General features: G+C 44.3%; 1 protein-coding gene across 4 annotated transcripts; it reads left to right on the top strand.

Annotated features, from left to right (window-relative positions):
- The first annotated feature begins 7,760 nt into the window (after window positions 1–7,760).
- Window positions 7,761–24,390, top strand: LOC310859747 (polypeptide N-acetylgalactosaminyltransferase 15-like). Of its 4 annotated transcripts, none has more exons than XM_083766447.1 (10): window positions 7,761–8,409; window positions 9,481–9,647; window positions 11,530–11,734; window positions 14,712–14,879; window positions 16,316–16,433; window positions 18,061–18,258; window positions 18,383–18,514; window positions 20,121–20,222; window positions 21,915–22,058; window positions 23,222–24,390. In XM_083766447.1, the coding sequence occupies exons 1-10, from the start codon at window positions 7,772–7,774 to the stop codon at window positions 23,426–23,428; spliced, it is 2,079 nt and encodes a 692-aa protein (XP_083622573.1). In that variant the 5' UTR covers window positions 7,761–7,771; the 3' UTR covers window positions 23,429–24,390. The 4 variants fall into 4 exon arrangements, with proteins under 4 accessions (XP_083622573.1, XP_083622574.1, XP_083622576.1 ...); XM_083766448.1 differs by having other exon boundaries at window positions 21,915–22,086; XM_083766450.1 differs by having other exon boundaries at window positions 21,915–22,048; window positions 23,222–23,254.
- The last annotated feature ends 49 nt before the right edge of the window (window positions 24,391–24,439 follow it).

Raw genomic sequence — 24,439 nt, 5'->3', positions numbered from 1 at the left:
AAACGCTTTTATTTAATTTAACGTTTTTATTTTTTATTGAACTCTTTTCCAATCAAGGCTATACTTGAGATAGTGATTTCGTTAAATATAGTGCTGCATGTATTATTTATTTATCTATCATTTCTTTATTGTTTATATATGGCAATCATGTATATATGCATAGATGGACTGGTTTATTTGTGAGAGTTTACGTGCACAGAGCTACACAGCGTTTCCTTATTATGAAAGAATCTCATGATGTGTGTGATTTGATAAAGCCAATTAACCTAACGAGCAACGCAAGTCAAGGCATGCAACTGACTGACTGACTGACTGACTGACTGACTGACTGACTGACTGACTTGGCTGACTTTGACTCTTGACTGACTGAGTGACCACGGCTATAGGTCACATGATATCCGTTCAGTGGCACATGCAGTACAGTACAGTAGGCCAGTGGCGTGCACAGACATTTAGAGGGGCAGGTGCTCAAGTGGGAAAAAAGGGCACCTTGTGCAGCGCATTTTGGGGCGGGAAGTTGGGAACCCATTTTGGTGCTTTAGCTATTGAAAAATAGCAGATCTACAAGCTCATAGCGCGCCACCGAGTGGCGCGCTACGAGCTTGTAGGTCTGCTATTTTTTTAATTATCGAAGAACCACTGACACTGACTGGGCCTAAATAATATAGTAGAAGCGTTTTTTTTTTAATCAAGATTTGATCAATGTCACTACACTACAAATTAAGAAAAAAAATAAAACTTTCTTTTTTTTTTTTTAAGCACATTGCCAAAAGGGCAGGGGGTGCTCTAGCACCCCCTAGTGTCTATCTGTGCACGCCACTGGTACAGTAGGCTAAACTAAAGTATACATAATGTGTCTTGTATTAGCGAGACAGAGAAAATGTAAACACTACTAAGCTACGTCCAGTAGAGAGCAGTCTCTCTCTCTCTTTCACTTTGTCTCTGTCTGTTCTCTCATCCCGGGCCGTCCGGTGATGGAAAAAGTACTCACGTGTTTTCTTAAAAGTATCAACAGGGCCTGCTGCGGCAATGTAGAACTACTCCATAACAAGTCAAAGTAATCGAAAGATTACTTGAGTAAAAGTATTGGTATCAAAATGTACAAGAGTAGAAAGTACTCGTTATGCAGAATGTCCTATTTCAAGTTTTCAAATAGGGAAGAAGTGGTATATGGTTTGTAATAAAAATCAAAATCTTCAAAGTAACTATTAAAACTAAAGTTTCCAAATAATTGCAGTGGAGTAAAAGTACAATATCTGTCTCTGAGATGTAGTGGAGTAGTACGGAGTAGTCGTAGAAGTAAAAGTAGGCCTACTGGAAATTAGAAACACTCAAGTAAAGTAAAAAAATACCTAAAAAGTGTACTTATAAGTATACTAGTCTACAATGTCTACACCACTGTTGTATACTCCCTCCCCTTTGTCTCTGTGCACACATTTACAGAAAACTGTGTGTGTGTGTGTGTGTGTGTGTGTGTGTGTGTGTGTGTGTGTGTGTGCGTGTGTGCGTGTGTGCGTGTGTGTGCGTGTGTGCGTGCGTGTGCGAGCGTGCGTGCGTGCGTGCGTCTGCAATAATTGGCAGTCGCCAGAAGAATCAGAATCAATCTTTATTGTCACATCACATTACAAGTAAGGTGGGTGAAAGACTTGGTTGTGCAGGTTCATATTGCAGTTAAAAAGGTAGAGAGAGAAGAGCATAAAGTGCCATATATGGAGAAGGCGATGCTTCCTGTACCCGTGAACTGTATCCTGAAGCACTTGTTGTACAGCTTTCCAAGATTGCGCATCCACCATTGGTGCACTTATTGCATGTTTGTGCCGAATCTGGGTGGAATGAGATCAGTGGAGTAACAGTTACCTTCGGCGTTGTTGTGCCCGTCCGTGTGTGGGCCTTACTCACTCTTTTGAAGTACCGTAGTTAGTTAGACAGCGAGGTACATACAAGGGCACTGGTGGTCCCTTGAGTTAGTATCTTTAAGGCCCATTGCATGTTCGCAACACGAGGCTAACCCTGAGCCATCCCACCCAGGCCTACAGTATAGCTAGCACAGGAGTTCCCAAACTGTGGTGCGCGAACGCCCTCAAGGGGGTGCGTGACATGAAAAGGGTAATGTCGGTTTTATGGTGTTCACATCATCTATGTCAGGAGGTAACAGGGGGTGCACGGTCAAAAACAAATAATGAGCAGGGTTTATGACGGGTTTTGCCGACGCATGCTAGCTGCTGTGTGAGGTCTAGTAGTAGTCTGACATATCTGTCGTTTTGATTTGGTGCCTTTGAGGTGTTTGAGTACCATGTCCATTGTCCATGGCACGAGTCCTACAGTCTACTGCATTCAAAATGACATTGAGAGCTCTAGCTCCGTTTGGAACCTCAATATCTACGCTTTAGCTCCGTGATGAGGTTTCCGTGGCAGGATATATCCCTGCACAGGTCAAAATGGGGTCGAGCCGTCCACAAACAGTGACGAAGACCCTTTTCGCAGTATATAGTTTCCTAAAGGTTGTTATCAGAACCGAGCTACAAGATGATAAACTTAACACAGGCACGTCAAATTTTAAGTCAGTGGTGAAACAACCTTACAAAGCGGTTTGTTTGTCAGCCACCATGTTTTCGCAATGCAATCTTACGGAAGCAGTACTGCACATACGGACGGGGGTTGACTGGACGAAAGTTTTATTTAAGCCTGATTTAAGCAGTTGTTTCACCCCTGACTTAGTTTAGTTTAGTTTATTTGATCATCTTCACAGTTACAAAACAGCTTAGTTGTTAACACACGGTTACATAACAAAAAGGACCCCTGACTTAAAATGTTACATGCCTGTTGTTGTAATACTCTAAGTACTGGACCCTCAACTGGTTTGACAGACAGGTGTGTGTGCCCACTGTGCCGGCAGGGTGGTGTGTGACGATCCGGTTGAAGTATTCCTTGGTCCGGCAGCGGGCGGACGGACGGACGGACGGGCCCGGGAGAACAATAACGCGACACGAGGCAGTATCACTCTAAGAGGTTCACAAGATCTTATTATACATACAGGACATATATAGCTGTTGGATCCTAATGTCCTAATGACGTGACTAACTGAGACATATAACAATCGGCTAGCTGCAGCAAGTTGACCTTGCTTTCTGCGATGTCTCCAGTAACTATAAAGTATGATTACAGTAGTAGGCTACACAATACATATCCAAGTACATTGTATTCACGTACAAGTACAAGTACACAGCCAATGGGCAATCAATCAGATCATATCACAACACCTGTGTTAAGTTCATCAACTGTATCTCGGTTCTGATACCTCAGTGCATTACAGAGTACAGATCGACGAGGAGGAGATCCTGCCCAAAAAATCATATTCTTTGGTTCTTTGGTTGAACAAGCGTGTGGCGTGTGCGCACATGTGCGTGTGTGAGAGTGCCGTAGAATGTGCAGTTGTGTTATTCTGTGTATGTGCATTCATATTGTATGCATAATATACTGTATGCACGCATGCAATATAGTGTATGTTATTAGGTATGCATATTATTTATATATGTGAGTACAGGATCCATGCATGCATTGTCAAGTATAGGCTACTTGTTCTCATTTCCAGCGTTGGCCTCCACAAGAGTGAGGAATGCAGGCACACATTCCTGAGGATGCGTGGGACTGCACCGTGGTCCTGCTGTGATTGTGTGAGTGTGTGCGTATACAGTATGTGTGTTGGCCCGGGACCCCGGACTGTGTGTGCGTGTGCGCACGTGCGTGCGTGCGTGTGGTAGTCTGGAAATGTGCTGGCAGTGGAAATTTCAATTCAATGTGTTTTGGCCCAGAGGACAGGCCATATGGGAGTGTTCACTGTGTGTGTGTGTGTGTGCGCAGTCAGGGCTGGAAATACATGTTGGCCAACTTGTCGTACTCGAAACATGTGCCCTGTAACATTAAAATTCCCGGACTGTGTGTTCCCTTATTAACCCATTCTGACCTGAGATCAGATTCTAAAAATGTCTTCTATTTTTCAAAAATAGCAGACCTACAAGCTCGTAGCGCGCCACTCGTGGCGCGCTATGAGCTTGTAGATCTGCTATTTTTCAATAGCTAAAGCATGACATAGTGCTAACACCAAAAGGGGTTACCCGCCCCAAAATGGGTTAAGTGTTTATGTGTATTGTTTTAGACTATAGTGTGTTTGTGGAGAGGGATGGAGGTGCGTGTGCGTGTGTGTGTGTTCCCTCGTGCTAAAGGCTTCCCGTGCCCCTCTGTTATTATGCTTGTTGTTTTGTTTTTGTTCACGCCATCCATGGCATCCTCTTTTTTCCAGTTCTTCCCATCTTCTTTCTTGATTGATTGATTGATTGATTGATTGATTGAATACTTTATTAGTCGGAAAAGTAAACTTGTTGTTTCCATTGTGGCCCTATATGTATTCATTCAATTAATCAACATATAGCGTAAAATAATGTCATCAACAAATATGAACACACCATATGTACAAAGGTAGGCTATAATTGTGGTCCTATTATATATGTCCTTATCACTTTTTCACAGTTCTTTGAGTTGGTTGGTTCCATTTAGTGTAGTGTACCCATGTTGTTGTTTTTTTGGTTGTTATATATTTAAATAGTATATATTTGTCCCGATCGGATCACGTGATTGGAAATCGGGGGCCGATGGGGTTATTTTCAAAATATCGTAATCGGGGAGGGAAAGATCGGAAATATCGGATCGGGGGACAAATCGGTATCGGCATATTCTCAAAATCAAAATGATGGGAAGCGGATCGGGAGCAAAAGAACGTGATCGGGACATCCCTAATAATAATTATATTTACTTTCCCAAATTCCCATATCTATTAGTATATTTCTCTCTCTCTCTCACACACACACACACACACACACACACACACACACACACACACACACACACCCTTCCTGTCTTCATGCTCTTCTCTAGTCTTTCAACTTCAATCTCTCTCTCGCTCCAGGTGTCTCCGCCCCCTGTATACTGTAATCAGTGCCATCAAAAGCCACTGTTTGATCTGCCCTGTCATCTCGTGCAAAGAGAATGGCACGCACGCGCACGCACACACACACACACACACACACACACACACATGTACACACACACACACGCACGCACACGCGCACACACACATGGAGCCCCAGCCTAACCCCACCTCCTCCTCATTCAAGGTAGGTAATCACAGACACCAAAACAAAACAGGGGGTCTCTCTCAATGCAGCCAAATTGGCTTCAAAGCCATGCAGTGCTGCCAAAAGTAGCAGGCGGTGGTAGCCAGCAATGGCCTTTCACAGCTTAAGTCAACACTGACCCGAAGTCATTACAACGGATCCCGCTGACCCATAATGTTGGCACTTAATTTCCCCCAAACTCGATGGAAATAGCACTAACTCACAGTGTTGATTTTGTCGACTAAAACTACGACGAAAACATCTGTCGACTACCTTTTTTTTCACTGATGAAAACTAAATGGAAACTAAGCTATGATGACTAAAAGCTATAAGATTAAATATATTGACAATTTCGTCAACACATAACAACTAGACTAAAAAGGAAGGGACTTAGTGGACAAGAGATCCAGTAGCCTATAAGACATTTACACGTATTTGCATGCTGAAAATAGCAGATCTACAAGCTCACAACACATCGCTGCGGATGCTGTGTGAGCTTGTAGATCGGCTATTTTCAGCAAGTGTAAAATCAGTCATTATAGGCATCAAATCAACTGCAGATTTAGTTGACTAAAACTAGTCTAACACTAAACTAGACTAACACTAAAACTTTCTGGGTGACAAAAAATTACAAAAACGAAAAGAAAACTATTCAAGAGACTACTAAAATTTGCTGTCAAAATCAACACTTAGGTGTAGTTTTTCTTTTCTTTTGTCTTGAAGGGGCATGTTTTGCACAATAACATTAGTCTTTTCTGCCCACGATCTTTTTATATGAATCAGGTCAGATTCCGCAGATTTTGTAACAGTGTATGGGTGTCAGGCTGACACCCATACACTGTTACAAAACGAAAATAAAAATACTTTGAAAAGAAAACGTTTTATTCTGTGTTCAAACTGGCTGCTTGGAGTCCAGTTCCCTGTCTCCATTCCCAGTCTATGCTCCATTTAGAGGCAAACAACAGCGGAGGCTGCCAACTCTCTCTCGGTACGAGGTCGTGGCTGCTGCTGTTGCGGCCGCTGGTGTTACTCCGAAATGTGCGATCTATCGAATTGCGTGACTGACGACATTCTGTCAAATTAAAGTCATTACCGCAAGCGAGGATCAAATAAATGCATGGGAAATGCATGGGCCATTTTTTTAAATCATTATCAAGCATGAAGAAGTCAGTCCTTTTATGATGACTTCCTTTTTGCTTGAAATGAAATAGCCCTACTGTTTATGTTAATAAATACTTAAATCAATAAATGTTACATTTCCTACAGTAACATATCATACATGTCACCTGCAAAGAAAACGTTCTGTATTGTTACTTGCGACCTCTGGGGTGACGGAATTTAATAGGTTACACATGTCGCTGTAACAGCGAGGCTTTCAGCGGCCCAAACAGACGGTCATGGGACCGTCGAGGCCCGCCGCCAGCTGGCCAGAGAGAGCATCTTGGATATGACGCGCCACTAGTAGGAGATCAACTCAACTCTCTCAATACAAATACAATGAACAGATTCTGTTCATTGAATCTGCTCATCCCCCTTGAGGATTGATCAAACTCTTCGGCTCTGGAACAGAACCTAAGAAATTAAATGTACGGTAGCTTAAATTATGCTTGCTTGGTGAGATTAATGGATATATGATGACTCAAGGGAAGGATATTTTTTATGAACAGGAATTTAACATAATGAACTAAAAAGCAGTTGTTTTCATTTCAACCCTTTTCATATTAAGGCCCATTATTTATTCTGCATTTGAGCCACGGACCACCAATTGATTAGGCTACATTTAGCCTATATCAGACACAAAACTAAATAATATTTTGTTCTCGTTGGGTAAGATTTTGTCCACAATTCCATCCATTCCGTATTGATTGGTATAGCCTACCATTAGGAGAGATATAAACAGGCAAACATTGAACAAAATACTACATTGACAATCTACATTCTCTAATTGTGTATAGACTTCTTGTAAATTAAGTAATGCAGATGATGTTTAACAACAATTTAACTCTTGAGAGCATAAAATGAAACGGGTCCATTTGGTTTCATGTTACGCTCTCAAGAGTTAAAGATCTAAGGGTCCATTCGGTTACCAACTCTCCATCATTTAATTAGCTGGGGACCACCTGGAACCCCCTCAAGGACCACTGGTTGAAAACCACTGAACTATATAGTCGACTCTACACACAGGAACTTGTTGCTGGACATCAGGTGCTGCCTTACATCAAAGTACCCTGCCGAGTCTTTAGGACCGCGAGGAGGCGCTCCGGATGAGAGAGACCTGGCTGGTGGTGGAGGTGCACCTCTGTCATTAAACACCAAGATGAGGGTGTCTTCAGTTCAGTTCAAACCACAACAGCGGCTTCTATCACGCGTTATGGAATGCTCTCAAACGGTTAATAAATGGACGCTTGGGTGGGCTAAATCCTCAGTTTATAGGATAATCTCTTCACACAATGCCGTCGATATCAGTGAAAGAAATGGACAGGTCAGCGGTCCGGAGTAACATGGTGCCCCAGCAGCAGCCCCACTAACTCTCTCTCTCTCTCTCTCTCTCTCTCTCTCTCTCTCTCTCCTGCCTCACTCCCATCCATTCCTCCCCAGTTATGGGGCTACTGCGGGGCAGAGTGAGAGCTCCCCGGCGACGCGTGTGCTGCTTCCTCTGGCTGCTGCTGCTCGCCATCGCCCTGGCTGCCCTCGGCCTCTCCTCCGAGCTCGTCTATCGGGACCAGAATAGTCACCAGCATCATCCGCATCGCCAGAGAGCCCCGAGCCTTTATCCCGGCGGCGGCGACCGTCCACACAACCAACGGATCCCCGAGCCGCCGGACCTCGAGGTCATCGTGGACTCCCGGGATCCAGCGGCGTCGAAGGTCCGCACGGGGCTCCTCTCGCCCCTCACTTCTCTCCGAGAGGACCAACTTTTATTCGTGCCGGCGGCGTCGGCGCAGCAGCAGGGCAGCAAGAACCCGCCGGTTCCACCGCCACCACCACCACCGCAGAGGAAAGGGAGTTACAAGATGCTTATGCCGGGGCCAAATAAGGACACCACCACCACCGCGCCAACAACACCGTTGACGCGCGGCGCTATGGGGAAGGCGGTTCGGCTAATACGGGCGCAGGAAGCAGGTTTGGAGGAGGAGGACATGATGGAGCTGGCCGCGGTTCAGAAATACGGTTTCAACGAGGTGATTAGCGAGGGGATTTCGTTGCACCGTGGGCTGCCCGAAGCACGCCATCCCGCGTAAGTGACCTGACCACAGTGACCAGTGTGACCGCCCTGTGCAAGCGCGCACGACGAAGGACAGACTGCACTTTGCATTGATTTGATTGTAAACACAGGTTAACTCCTCTCCTCTCCCCTTGCACCGTGTGTAGCTAAGCTTATTTATTGTTTCACTTATGCAGAGGTGAAAAGTGTTCTAAGTAGTAACAATACTAACAATACTGTTTACTTAAGTACAATTTTGAGTTATTTGTAGTCTATATACCTTACTTCAGTATAGCCTACCTAATTCCAATTTCCAATGACTTCTACTCCACTACGTCTCGGAGACAATTATTGTACTTTTACTCCACTACATTTATTTGAAAACTTTAGTTACTATTTACTTTGTAGATTTGGATTATTATTACAAAACATAGACTAGAATAATACATACATTTCAGTCCTATAGATATACTTTGGCCATTTGAAAATAGCTGCTCTAAAGCGCATGCACAATAGATTTTATACACATTTGAAAACTTGAAATGGGAGTGGGGACATTTCTGCATAATGATTAATTTTACTTTTGGAGCTCCTGAAGTACATTTTGATGCCAATACTTTTGTACTTTTACTCAAGTTTTGATTTCCAGACTTTTTACTTAAAGTATTTCTATATTGCAGTATTGATCATTTTACTTAAAGCAATAACACAAAATGTTAATGACATTTAGAATATTTCGAAAACTTTCCTGGGGGGGACATAAAGACCCCAGGAAAGTGTTCAAAAATCTTCTAAACGTCATTAACATATACGTTTTTGCAAAAAACGGTGAAGTGTCGCTTTAACCCTTTTTGGGTGGGAACCCCTTTTGGTGTTATGTTATGCTTTAGCTATTGAAAAATAGCAGATCTACAAGCTCATAGCGCGCCACCGAGTGGCGCGCTATGAACTTGTAGGTCTGCTATTTTAGAAAAATCGAAGAACGACATACATACATAGCTTTTTCAGAAAACTGTCAGGATGTAGAAGACGTTTTTTAGAATCTGATCTCAGGTCAAATCATTTGAGTGCTTTTTCCTCCCCACCACCACCACGTAAATACAGGTGTCTGGGGGAGCAGTACAGCGAGTCTCTCCCCTCTGCCAGCGTGGTAATCTGTTTCCACGACGAGGCCTGGTCCACGCTGCTGCGCACCGTGCACAGCGTCCTGGACACTGTGCCCCGCCAGTACCTGCACGAGGTCCTGCTAGTGGACGACCTCAGCCAGCACGGTGAGCCAGGGACGTGCAGAGAGTGTTACACAGAGAAAATAGCCGATCTACAAGCTCTCAACACGTCGCCTTGCGATGCGTTGAGAGCTTGTAGATCGGCTATTTTACATGCAGGGCGCAGACTCCGCTGCACTATACTGGAGATGTGGTGATGACATGGATTTCTATAAACAAATTATTTCGGCATGAAATGCTGCGTTCAGGAGAGATCAGGAGAGTTCAGAAAAGAAAGCAATTCTCGTGTATGGCATGGAAAGGAGAGGAGGGCATTTGGCATTAGTAAAGTGCTGCATTCATAGTCTGGAGAAGGCAGTTGTTTTACAGACGGGTAAAAGGGCAGGCAGGGGCTGACGACCCCCTTTGATGTCTATGTGTGCACATGCCGTGCTGTGAGTTATATATATATATAATTTTTTTTTCAAATGAGCCTCCGGAGTCCACCGCTCCCGAATGAAGTGTCTGGTGCTGGGAATCTGGATACATCACTGAGGATACGTCCCAGTTGCATCCTAGCGATGTTTTTTAGTTCCTATACCCATCCATCCATCCATCCACTCATCCATCGATCCATCCACCCACCCACCCACTAGCCTGGGCACCATTCCATTTCTGATTCATGAACTGGTCGGGATATCACTACGTCATGTTGTAGTATTGTTTTGTAGTCATCAATCTCCCGGAACTTCCTTTTCCCTCAAACCGATTTTTCTCAATAAAAGCTACAGGCTACGAGAGCTTTTATTGTTATTCTTCCGGTTTGAGGGAAAAGGAAGTTCCGTTTGATTGTTCCAGCCTGATGACTACAAAACAATATTATACAACATGACGTAACGATATCATCCGTTCCAGACCGGTTCACACTGCACTTTTGGAACAGAGATCAGGCTTTCCTCCGAGGTGGAAAGCCTGGGGAGGCGAGATTACCTACCCACCCAGTTAGGTGATGTCTACTTTTAGTTTTTGCTTCGTTCTTAGGTAATATTTGGCCCATGACATCATGTTTAAACAATGTAGACAAGAGGCGATCAAGAAATAAATGTAATCATCCACGCTGGCACAAACATGTCGGTCTAAAAGTGTATTGATACCTGCCAACCAGCGCTGTCCAGGTAAACAAAATTAAGCTTTTAAAGTGACGGTACACATATTATTAACCAGTTAACAGTTTCTTTAATATTATTTTATTGGTAAAAAGGTCAATTGCCTTCCATCTGTTCTGTATTTGAAGGCCCTAGTAAAAGATACCGGTTCTGTTCAGAATTTATTGTCTCTCGTCTTTCCACAAAATAATAGAAAATGCTCAATAGTTGGCTCGATAAGAACCCGGCTCGACAAGCCTGATCGATAAGGTACTCGTTATCAATACAAATTAAAGGACCACTTCACCACTTTTCAACCTATCTTCATATAATAGAATATAAAAGAATATAGAATATAAAAAATCATGCAATTTCTTTCTACTCGGTCTGTGTCTCATAGGAGGGCTGTGGGCAGTTCAGAAACCGTCTTCCAGTGACATCATCGATGGGGAATACAAGCTAATAGAACCTGCAGGCTTTCTAGTTCTGAAAAGTTGCAATGCGAATATGGAAGCCATCGTTCTCACAATAATGAAAATCTAAACATTTTTGACAAAAAATCTTGTTTAAAAAAAAAATCTGCCTAATGATGATGTCACTGGAAGGCAGTTTCTAAACTGCCCACAGCCCTTCTATGAGACACAGACTGAGTAGAAAACAATCGTGCCATTTTATCATGATTATATAGTGAGGACCTATTATATGAAGATAGGTTGAAAAGTGGTGAAGTGGTCCTTTAACAACACTGAACACACCTGTCCTTTTGCTCTGGCTGTCTCTGTCCCCTGTGCTGCCCACAACAGGTCACCTGAAGAGTGTGCTGAGCGAATATGTGGCTCATCTGGACGGGGTGCGCTTGATTCGCAGCACCAGGCGCCTGGGCATCGCTGGGTGTCGCTTGCTGGGTGCAGCCAGGGCTGCCGGCGAGGTGCTGGTGTTCATGGACTCGCACTGCGAGTGCCACAGAGGCTGGCTGGAGCCCCTGCTGGAGAGAGTGGCACAGGACAGGTATACAATATGCAGACTAACCTATCACTGTGCGTTGTGTTTTCTTTATTTTTTTTATAACTTTGTTTATTGTTTTTTTTCACAGAAGCATTATTGAGATAGAGTTTGAAAAAGAATAATTAACATTAACAGCCTCTCTTAAATAAACCCCACAAGTATGACATAAAAGAGTAAACACATTGAATTTTCACCCCAAAGAAAAAGGACAACAGAAAACAAGACAAACAAACCTTAAATACAAGATCAGTAAAAGTTGAAAAATAAAAGGCAGACAAAAACAGACAAATCAACAGTACACAACATCCTATATAAAAATAAACGGTAAAAGGTACATGATACATCCATAATCCAATCCAATACAATCCATACAATCCAATCACAGTATAAGCTACTTTTAAAACAAAAGTCCAGCAGACCTCACTCATCCCCAAGCAGAGATGGATTCAAATTCTGAATGAATTGAAAGAATGGACCCCATATCCTCCCAAACCTATCGGAAGAGTGTCTAATCTTCTCCAGTTTTACACAGTACAAGGTGTCCCTAACCCAATGAGTGTGAGAAGGGGAAGTGGGCGATTTCCAGTTGGTCAGAATTAGTCTCCTCGCTAACAAAGTGACAAAGGCCAAAACATCCCTCTCTGGTTTGGAGAGCGACGGTATTGAGGGAAAAACACCAAACAGGGCCCCCAAAGGTGTGGGCTCCACTCTTTGCCTGACTATCTTTGATAAGGAATTGAAGATATCGGTCCAATATTTGTGCAGAGAAGGGCAGAGCCAGAACGTATGGATGAGGTCTGCAGGAGCCTGCCGACATCTATCACACTCAGGAGACACATCGTTATATATTCTAGACAACCTGGCCTTGGTGTAGTAGACACGGTGTAGTAATTTACATTGAATAAGAGCATGCCTCGCACAAATAGAGGACCCATGTACCCGATGTAGAATTGTATCCCAAACCTCCTCAGTTATCTCCTCTCCAATATCCACCTCCCAACGAGCCTTTAATGAATCCAAAGACTCTGGGCGCAAACAACAAATCTCATCATAAATACATGAGATCGCACCCTTCAAGGTTGGCAACGGAGTCATAAGGGTGTCTATAACAGAGTCATTGTACGTTGTGTTTGTAATGTTACATAGCTGTTATACTTAAAATGTGTCCTGAATATTGACAAAACAAACGGATGCCAATACATATTCATGCATTGAGCCACAGCCCGCCCACTGCGGCCAGTATAATCCTATGAGCCATTGAGAGGTGATGTCTTTGCCTGGGTTCTACCTCATCATTGGCTCCCGGTGGTTTTTTAGGATTGATTTTAAAATTATTTTACCAAGCCCTAAATGGTCTTGCACCTTCTTACCTCCTTGACTGCCTACCTAGATATGTCCCTCAGGTCCTCCACAGCTGGCCTGCTTGAAGTGCCTAAAAATAAAAGTCTACTAAAACATGTGGTGAGGCAGCTTTCTTTCTGCTGGGAATAAACTCCCATTACAGCTCAGACACGCACCCTCTGTAGACATTTTTAAAGCTCAACTCAAGACTCACCGGACCTCTTGCTTCTAGTTGGGTTTTTAAAACATTTATTTTTGTGGCTTTTGCCTTTATTTAATTTTTATTTTTTTTGTAGAGGGATAGAATCACAGTAGGCTGACAGGAAATGGGGAGAGAGATGGGGGGGAAGTCGGACACTGCCAGACTGGATTACCAGCCAACGTGCACGGACCGCTGAGCCAACGGCCCAGGCTCTAGTTGAGTTTTTAATATCTGTGTTTCTACTCTGTTCTGACTGACTTGCTGCATGTTTTTCTTTCTTCTATGCTTTTATGCTTTTATTTATTTTATGTTTTACTGTTTTAACTGCTTGCTTGTGTTTTATTGCTATTTTTTTGTTCTGCCCTGTAAAGCATTTTGAGCTGCATTCATGTATGAATGAAAGGTGCTATATATAAAGTATATTATTATCCAACTCCCTCAACAAGAAGATATTCGAATATATCACTTTAACCTTACAAACATCAACTTTACAGATATCCTCATCAAAGTATTTTACACGTACTGTAACAGCAGACAGTGAGAAGGGAGACGTGTGTATATATTCATTAGTGAGGTGGGAGAGGAGTGCGTGAACTTATTCCTCGGGCTCACCTGATTTGGCTCAAACTGCCTGTGGAGTGGCTCTAATTAGGTAATTAGGCGTGCAACCACTCATTTCATTTTTGACCCTTTGTCTCTTTTTCTTTTCTCGTTTAACCCCTCTTCCTTCTTTCCTTTCTTTCTTGCCATCATTCCACACGGTCATTCTTGTGAAAAGAAAGAAAAAGACAAGCGTAAATTAATCGCATCTGGTCTGTAAATTAAAACAGACCACAACAACGGATAGTGTGTTTATGTTGAACTTGGCTGCTGTATTAAAACACGAAGTGTAAACCCGAAGAGAATGATGCATAGTTTCTCTCTGAGTCACTGACAGACACACAGATATCAGCTTTAAAGATAAGGGGGGGGGGGGATGCACGAAGCATGGAGAAAACCATAATGAGCTGGATAACAAATGTAATTGGACAGCCGTAGATGGTTGTGAATCAGAAGGTCGCCAGTTCAACCCTCGGTCAAGTCTATAAGGGCGAAGTGTCACTGAGCAAGACACTTCACCCCAAACATTACGTGAGAGGCCTGAAGTGAATGCATGCCTTTAAAAGAAAAATGGATTTGAGTGTTATCAACCAGTAGGTAACTTATCAAGGCCATATAATGGAGTCAGTGGGCTCTACTGGAGCGGAGACGTTGTTGTCTTTGTCAGCCATTGTCCGACGTGGCGTTGGTCGCGTTGTCCGACTATTAGTGACATATCGCTAAAAGTATTTAAGCAACTTAAGCTTAGTGTTACTTTTAGTAGCAAATTCTGATTTAAGCTCAGCGGGTGAAATGTGCCAGTATAAATGCTTCTCTGTGGTGATTGTTTGTGTCTAGGACCCGTGTGGTTTCCCCTGTTATCGATGTGATAGACTGGCAGACCTTCCAGTACAATTTAACCCGGTGGCCAGTGAGAGGAGTGTTTGACTGGAGACTGGACTTCCGCTGGGAATCATTCCCTCCGACTCAAAACACAGACCAAGACTCGGCCATCAAACCCGTCCGGTGAGTGAAAGGTTTCACCTGTTTTCCTTACCAAGCAGTTGTTTTCAACCCTTTTCATATCAAGGCCCGTTATTTATTTGGCCACGGACCACCATTTGATGAGATTTACCCTCTTAGACTCAAAACCAAAGAATATTTTGTTGGAATAAGATTTGGTATACAATTCCATGCTGTGTTGATGTTTGTATACCGTTAGGAGAGACTACATGCAATTGATGCAAACGTTGATCAAAATAACAATTCTTCTACATGCTCTAATTGTGTAGACTTCTTGTAAATTAAGTAATGCAGATGTTTAACAATAATTTAACTCTTGAGAGCGTAAAATGAAACCAAATGGACCGGTAAGGGTGCCCATATGGGTCCATTTGGTTTCATTTTACACTCTCAAGAGTTAAATTGAACTCATGTGCACAAGAGTCCTTGAACCACCTCAAGGACCACTGGTGGTCCCCAGACCACTGGTTGAAAACCACAGTACAGTATGCAATGTGATACCTTATAAATTGTTCACGGAGGTGGGAAGTAATAAAGAACAATAACCATGTTATTGTCCTTGAGTATAATGTGAAGTATTTTATACGGTAACAAGACAACTCACCCCGTTTCTGTTTTCCTCCCAGAATTTTCCCCAGTGAGGGGTGGGAGAGGCTGGACAACAGACGGCTGGACTTTGAATTTCTCTAACTATAAACGTTCATGACAGCAGACAGCCTAAGTCCAAATATAATTTATGAAAAGCTACTACAGTGAAGTCTGTTCACAGAAGTTGTTGTAGGATATGTGGGGATTATCTGTCGAGGTACCATTTGAGTGGGCAAAACCTTACATATACTAAATAATACTAAATTGTTTATAGGGTCAATATAAGTAAAATAATATAGCCTTTTCACAGGAGTATCTTTTTATATTTTTCCAAAAAGAATACAAACAGCCAATAGCATATTACAAAGTTATCCCCCTCACTGGTGAAAATTCCGGGAGGAAAAACGGGCAAGCACCGGGGTGAGTGAGAATTTCTGTCACAGAACAGTTTATATAGATCTATTTTTCTGTCTGCATGCCTATCTGTCTATACATTTTTTTAAATACCTTTTTTAGAAATCATTATTCATTATTATTATTTTCTTTTACTTGAGTAAGGCATTTGAGTCCCTTTGCTATCCCTGGTGGGCCTCTATGATAATTTCCTTCGCTAAAGTTTTGTTCCTGACAAACAAAGTGATTCTGAAATTTGAATCTCATTCTGATAGGAGCCCGGCCTTAGGAGGTGGAGTCCTGGTAATTGACAGGCATTTCTTCTTATTCTGATAGGAGCCCGGCCTTAGGAGGTGGAGTCCTGGTCATTGACAGGCACTTCTTCTCATTCTGATAGGAGCCCGGCCTTAGGAGGTGGAGTCCTGGTCATTGACAGGCATTTCTTCTCATTCTGATAGGAGCCCGGCCTTAGGAGGTGGAGTCCTGGTCATTGACAGGCACTTCTTCCAAAGCGTGGGAGCCTATGACCCGGGCATGCTGCTACGGGGGGCGGAGCAGATTGAACTGTCAATCAGGGTAAAGGAAAGCTGTCGGGCTGAAAATGAGGGGTATTTATGTACTGTATTCATGTATGTTCATGAATAATGTCCTCAATATATGGGGGGGGGGTCTTAAAAACATATCGCTGGCCACGTTGGCCCGGCCACCTCACGATATAATAAGAAAAAGAAAAAAAGTAATAACTATGCACAAAAAACGAATTTCACCCACTTTTGTACTTGTACTGTGATGTGACTAAAGATGATTCTGAACTAACTTTCCGCCCGGAACCCGGTTTCCTGAGCAATTGCTGACGCATTGAGCTAATAGAGCCTGCCTGCTTGCTCAGGGGATAAATTGAATCTTGACCATCAGGTCAAGATTTGTGTCAGATCCTGTGTAACAAATAACGTTCTTGAACCTCTTACCTTCTACATTGGGGGCGGCAGTGGCTCAGGAGGAGATTAACCTCGCCTCACCAGGCTTTCCACCACCTCGGAGGAAAGCCTGGTCTCTGTTTCAAAAGTCCGTATGAGCCGGGCTTGAGCGGATGATATCGTTACGTCATGTTGTAGTATTGTTTTGTAGTCGACAGACATGGGAACAACAGGCGGCAACAACTTCCTTTTCCCTCTCAATAAAAGCTCTCGTAGCCTGTAGCTTTTATTGAGAGGGAAAAGGAAGTTGCCGCCGCCTGTTGTTCCTGTCTGGCGCCTACAAAACAATACTACAACATGACGTAACCATATCATCCGCTCCCTCCCGGATCATATACCGAAATGAAATGGTGTTCAGGCTAGTAGGAGATAGATCGGCCGCTTGGGAGTCGGAAGGTTCCCTATCTCTCCCTGTAGTGTCATCTCTTACAGTAGTGTCAAAGTGTCCTTGAGCAAGACATTTAACCCCTAACTGCTCCTGATGAGCAGGTTGGTGCCTTGCATGGTTTCCTCCGCTGTCGGCGTGTGAAACTGTGAATGTAATGCTGAAGCGCTTGGGATAAAGGCTGTTCCATTTACCAATACAAATATACTCAAAGTGCTTTCAAAGTGCTTAACATTGAGGGAGAGGAATACAGTTCTCAGTCAAATCCTCAGTGTTAATTTAGCTGTGCCTTATATAGTATAACAGTGGTTTTCGATCATATCAAGGCCCGGAATTTATTCTGCATTTGAGCCACGGACCACCATTTGATGAGATTTAGCCTCTCAGACCAAAAACGAAAGAATATTTTGATGTCGTTGGATAAGACTTTGTCTACAATTCCATGCTGTATTGATGTTGGTACCATCAGGAGAGATAACAGGCAAACCTTGATCAAAATAAGAATTCATCTACATTCTCTAATTGTGTAGACTTCTTGTGAATTAAGTAATGCAGATGTTTAACAATTATTTAACTCTTGAGAGTTAAATTATGGAGAAATGGACCCGTAACGGATTGCTTTCATGTTACGCTCTCAAGAGTTAAAGATCTATAAGGGTGCAATTGGTTCCCAACGCTGCATCATTTTAGACCACCTGGAACCCCCTCAAGGACCACTGGTGGTCCCCGGACCACTGGTTATAAACCACTGTAGTATAATAAGCACACACAATCTCGTCTTGGTTGGTCCTTTGATATAATAATATTAATAATAATAATAAACTTTATTTATAATTATTAGGTGTGGCTGTGTGGGGGCTCTATGGAGGTGGTGCCCTGCTCGCGGGTGGCCCACCTGCACCACCGCCACCTGCCCCCCACCCCCCTGGGCGACCAGGAGCTGCTTCAAAAGAACAAGATCCGCGTCGCAGACACCTGGATGGACTCCTACGGCAAGATCTACTACAGGAGAGACACTCTGGCTCACTTCATTAGGCAGGTGTGTGTGTGTGTGTGTGTGTGTGTGTGTGTGTGTGTGTGTGTGTGTGCTTGTGCTCGCTCGCATACATGTGTATACATACATATAGGGAGATCTACAGTGAATTATTTATTTCCCTGAGCAGTCCGAGAGCCCCAATATCACAGAGCGCGTGAGACTGAAGAGAAGGCTGGGCTGTCGTACCTTCCACTGGTTCCTGACTACCGTCTACCCTGAACTCTACATACCCCAGGACAGAACTGCACTATCCGGAGAGGTAAACGCTCTCTCGCACGCACACACACAAACAGTGCCCCCCCAGGCAGTGCCCCCCCCCCCCCCAGTGTCTCCCCAGTGCCCTCCCAGACAGTGCCCCCCCCAGTGGCCCCCAGTGGCCCCCAAGTGTCCCCCCAGTGCCTCCCCAGACAGTGCCCCCTTAGTGCCCCCCCCCCAGTGTCCCCCAGTGCCTCCTCAGACAGTGCCCACCCGTGCCCCCCAGTGCCTCTCCAGACAGTGCCCCCCCAGTGCCTCTCCAGACAGTGCCCCCCCAGTGCTTCCCCAGTGTCCCCCCAGACAGTGACCCCCCAGTTCCTCCCCAGTGTCCCCCCAGACAGTGCCCCCCAGTGCCTCCCCAGACAGTGCCCCCCAGTGTCCCCCCAGTGCCTCCCCAGACAGTGCCCCCCCAGTGAGCCCCAGTGCCTCCCCAGACAGTGACCCCCCAGTGCCTCCCCAGACAGTGCCCCCCAGTGTCCCCCCAGTGCCTCCCCAGACAGTGCCCCCCCAGTGAGCCCCAGTGCCTCCCCAGACAGTGACCCCCCAGTGCCTCCCCAGTGTCCCCCCAGTGTCCCCCCAGTGCCTCCCCAGACAGTGCCCCCCCAGTGAGCCCCAGTGCCTCCCTAGACAGTGCCCCCAGTGCCTCCCCAGACAGTATCCCCCAATTTCCCCCTCACTGTGCCCCCCCCCCCCAGTTTCCCCCCAGTGTCCCCCCAGTGCCACACCAGCAAAAAAGAACGAGATAGAAATGTATGAATGAGTTCAATACAAATCAAAGTTGTCTAGTACCTCTAGTCTAGAACAAAAGCCAAATCAAATATGATGTAAAATCTTAAATAAAAATAAACTTTACATTTTTCTACACTTAATTTGTGCACTCATCTCATTCAGTAGTCATTCAGTTGTGAAAACAGACACTTGTAAAATAGTAGGCTATTTATTGATTGATTGAATACTTTATTAACACTTTGGGCCACGCCTCTAGGAGGGCCTAGTCTTGTTTCCATTGTGGTCCTCTGTATAATATTGGAATCGGTCAGAATCGGTATCGGCAGATATGACCCTGCAAATAATCTGAGATCATTTGCATTCCATCCAGACACGCATGCATTGATGCATATACATTGCATGAATGCATGTTCACTTTTCGGTGGTCACCATCGACAGCCAGTTATAATTATAATAAGTTTCTTTAAAGGTTTATTAGTTGTTTTAGTATTTAATTTCAACTTCAAATTTCAACTTGCGCACTCTGCAAGTTGGCACTCGAGATAGAGTGCAGTTCTAGTTTATTCAGCATTTGAGCCACGGACCACCATTTTAATGTAATTTAGCCTCTCAGACCCAAAACTAAGAAAGTTTTGGGTTGGATAGGATTTTGTCCACAATTCCATGCTGTATTGATGTTGGTACCATTAGGAGAGATGACAGGCAAACGTTGATCAAAATAACAATTATTCTACAGTCTTCTTTTTACGCTTTCAAGAGTTAAAGACCTAGAAGGGTCCATTTGGTTACCAACTCTCCATCATTTAGCTGGGGACCACCTGGATCCCCCTCAAGGACCACTGGTTGAAAACCACTGATCTAACGTGCTTGCGTGTTTGCAGCTCTACAACGTTGGCACCAGCTACTGTGCAGACTACCCTCGAGGACGGGGTCTGCAGGGAGGAGGCATGAACATAGCACCCTGCAGCGGCACTGGCAACCAGGTAACCCATCCATGACAAAGATGAGGATAATAACAAGATACTAATGGCACTCGCATACAAGTGGAGGTTAGAAAGTGCTTATGGTTTTGACACACAAACAAAGCGGTGAAACTATACTTTTATTGTTATAGTTAGTGTGTGTGTGGTGTGTGTGTGTGCGCACGCGCAGCAATGGCGGCACGGTGGAAACGCCGGTGGACGCCAACTTTGCTTGTTCTTTAACATCTAACAACCGCACCTGTTCTAACTACAATCGTTAATGTAGTGGGTACAGCTTTTGGAACTTTTGCAACTCCTGTGGCGGTGGCTGTGTGTCAGGATAGCACGTCAAGATGTACCCAGCGACGTAGTCTACTACCGGCGCCACGCTGCCTGTTGGTCCCTCCTGTGAACAACAGGTGCCGGGAGGAGAGGCAGTGGACCCGGTGACTTCCCCGCGGTGTGTCGGTCCGCCATCGGGGCAGCGGTGTGTGGACTTCCAGGCCCATGAGAGCGGCTAGGGAGTATGGAGGGTGCAGCGTCACCGGGAGAGACCCGGTGAGTCGGCAACTTCCCTACGGCAAGCGGACGCCGCGTGTTGTCACCGGGCGGAGGTGTGAGACGGCTCCGTTCTCTCTGATGGTCCAGCCTGGGACATGCCCACAGCGTGGGAGCGTTTGTGGGAGCGTTTCGAACTCTCGACAGCTTGGAGTGTCCATAGGATGAGGCAGAAGGACTTGCGAGGTGTTGTACTGTCCCTGTTGTACTGTCTATGCCACCATATGAGACTAAGCCTAGTCCTGAGCACCGTCGTGTGAACGAATATGGCTATCAGAGACGCTGCTGAGTGACATTCTTGCATGCTGTATCATGATTCCAAACATGTGTCATAGGCTTGTGATTGTAACATAACTGCACCCATACTGTTTGTGTCCTTATGCATTTTCCTTTTAAAGTGTGGACCAAATAAAATAATTCAAATGTGTCCCAATCACAGGGTTGTAAAGACCCTTCCTGACCCCAATCAGCATGCTGCATGCAGGGGTCAAAGGTCCTACTCTAAACACCCATACACTCTAAGCATCCATAGGGACAGACACAGGGAGGGACACGCATAGCCATTTGAAGGAGCGGTGTGCACCGCTCAAAATGGAATAGAAGGCCCAGGCCGTAGCGTAACGGTCTGGGCACCGGACTGGTAATCCAGTCGCAGTGTGCCGCGGGTTCGACTCCCGGACCCGACACGGCCTTTACTGCATGTCATCCCCCCATCTCTCTCCCGTTTCCTGTCAGCCTACTGTCTGTCCCTTCAAAAAATCAATAAAAGGCGTAAGCCGCAAAAAAATATCTAAAAAAAAAAAAAAAAAAATGGAATAGAATAGAATAGAAAATGGAAAACACGCATAAAGACTGATGGAAGGGAAAGGAACTGGTTGGAATAACGTGTTCCTTCCACGCGCTACGTCCAACCAGGGAAACTCTCCCCTGTCAGGTGTAAAGGAGCAACTTGGACACTCAGGCATGAAGGAAGCATGAGTTCAAGTCCGTTGCTCTCCCCAGAGTTGGCGGAGGGAGTGTGGAGCCCAGGATAAGGATTACATTAGATAATTGAGACTGGGCGAAATAAATGGGGTTACAAAATCGTGGGATAAAAAAAAAGAATCAGAGATACCCCCAAAGATGTACTGTATCTCTTTCACCATGTTGTCGCAGCACTGTGAGCTGAACTCCTTGGGAGAGGTGAGATGGGGTCCTGCGGGCATCCTGTGTTTGGACGCCAGAGGAGACAGGGTGGTCCTGTCCCCGTGCACTGCCCCGCAGCCAAACATCAGCGCACTCCAATGGAAGTTCGTAAAGGTCAGCCTGGGGAAGAACAAGGGTCAAGGTTTTACCATATTAAAACCTTGCACAGACTCACTTATTCTATCCCTAAGGCGTACATAACCTCAAAGCATAATTCTTGGAGTGAAATTCCGGGTTGATGTTTTTGGCAAAGCAGATTCATGACCTTTCCTGACAGAAATGGTAGATGTTTGTTGAGTTGTTCCCATACTAATCAAAACAAAGAATTCAGCCCGTGCTTTTCTCTCAGAGACTCTCTCGCAGACTCTGTGGCTAGGCTAGCTATAGTTTCTTGGGACATTTGTGGTCGCAGTGGCTACATCTGTCATTGAAAAATTATTATTTCCCGGCAATTATCTTAGTTTTAAGGGTAACTGTTAAGGGTAACTCGAGGGTGTTCTTTATCGTCATTAATGCACTTCTGCGATACCTTTCGGAACTCGCCCTGTGGGCGAGTTCCTTCCTACAGCACCGCAGACGTGCATTCATGACAATAAAGAACACCCTCTCGTGTAATATTGGTTAAGTATGCTAGCCTATGCCATTCTGATAACGTAATTTATCACAGGATGATGTTTCATTTAAGGTCATATTTTGAAGGCTTCAGTTGATGTTGCACAACGTGTCTAGTGTGCAACCACCTTTACTGTAGCCTACTATTTACATTATTTTAATAACTTGTAGCAGCACTTTTAACAAAGTGGAATTTGATTGTATTGCTAGATCAGTAGTTCTCAAACCTTTACAGGAGTTACAGACCTACAAGGCTCGATTTGGAACCCAGATCCTTACTTTTCCACTTTTTGGAAAAAGTACTCAATTGTTTTAGTTAAGTAAAAGTATCAATACTGCACCCTCGAACTACTAGTAAAAGTCCTGAATAAAAATGTTACTTGAGTGAAAGTACAAAAGTATTGGTAGCCTATTTGGTATCAAAAGTAATAGTACTAATTGTGCAGAATGTCCCATTTCAAGTTTTCAAATGTATAACAATCTTTAGAAAATAGCAGATCTACAAGCTCACAATGCGTCGCATCGCGACGCATTGTGAGCTTCAAATCTACAAAGCTTTGTAGCTTCAAAATCTACAAAGTAAACTATAGTAACTATAAAGTATTCAAATAACTGGAGTGGAGTAAAAGTACAACGTTTCCCCTCCCTCCTTTCCTTCCTTCCAGCTGAGTGGACAGCTCGTGCATCTGCAGTCCCAGCTGTGTCTGGAGGCTGTGAAGAAGGAAGCCGCCCCCCAGGCCGAGAGGGGCCAGGGTAGGGGAGGTAATGGCACCAAGACGGAGGAGACGACGGGCCTCTTCCTGCGCTCCTGCAGCCATCACTCCCGGCAACAGTGGCACTTTGAGCAGCTAGTTGCTCCCAAGTTTGCTTAAAGGACAACTTTGGGGGGGGGGGGGGGGTTTCAACCAAGGTTCATGTTTTAGGTTATTAGAGAAAGTAAAAGATAATTGGTAAAAATGGTGCATTTATATAAGGCCTTTATCCAAGGCATTTTACATAGATTGTGCATTACATTCACACACACATTCATACACCAACGGCGGCAGAGACCATGCAAGGCACCAACCAGCACATCAGGAGCAATTAGGGGTTCGGACTTCAGAGTCTTGCTCAAGGATAATTCAACACTAACTCTGTGGGGAGCCCGGGTTCGAACCCTCCCTTCACATTCAATAGATCCTGTGTGGGCTTTTTTGGCCAGATTAAAATTTCTGGGGTCTAGTAGGATTATAGTAATTAATAATTAAGACATTTCCGTATTTAAAACAAAAACAAACACATTTTGCCACTTGTTCGAATGCCCCCGTCCCTTCTGTCAAAAATAGCTAAAATCGCAAAAACGAAAGAAAGCAACAGTCATCTTTTACCTAAAACATGAACCTTGGTTGAAAAAAAACCCCAAAGTTTAAGTTGTCCCTCAGGGCTCTGTGCTAGTGTACTTTCAGTTTTCTGCTGTGGGGAAAGCTTTCGCTGAAAATAGCCGATCCATAAGCTTGTCGATCTGCTATTTTCAGCAGAATGCTTTGACCCACAATACGGATGCTGGGATTTAAGTGGTTAATGTAGAAAGCACAGAGGGAATGAATGGTGGATTTGTTTGTCAGACATGATGGAATCCAAGGCACATATTTTGTTGGCAAAATATGTAGCAATACTGTATATGATATCCCCATGATGAGATTGTGTGTATATATACTTTGTCATCCTCCAATTAGCCACTAATACTATATCATTCTTGTTGTTCCTGTTTTAAGGATTGCAAATGCAGACTGTCTGAGATGTTAATAAATGATGGACGATTGAATACAAACGGAATAAAATATATTTGTGCTTATGTTATGTATTTATTATTATTATTATTATTGAACAACAATCCGGGAAGC

The sequence above is a fragment of the Protomyctophum parallelum genome (genome assembly GCF_964188405.1).
Source record: "Protomyctophum parallelum genome assembly, chromosome: 1".
Taxonomy (NCBI): domain Eukaryota; kingdom Metazoa; phylum Chordata; class Actinopteri; order Myctophiformes; family Myctophidae; genus Protomyctophum; species Protomyctophum parallelum.
Note: the sequence above shows the minus strand (reverse complement) of the source record. Positions and strands in the feature narration are given on the sequence as shown.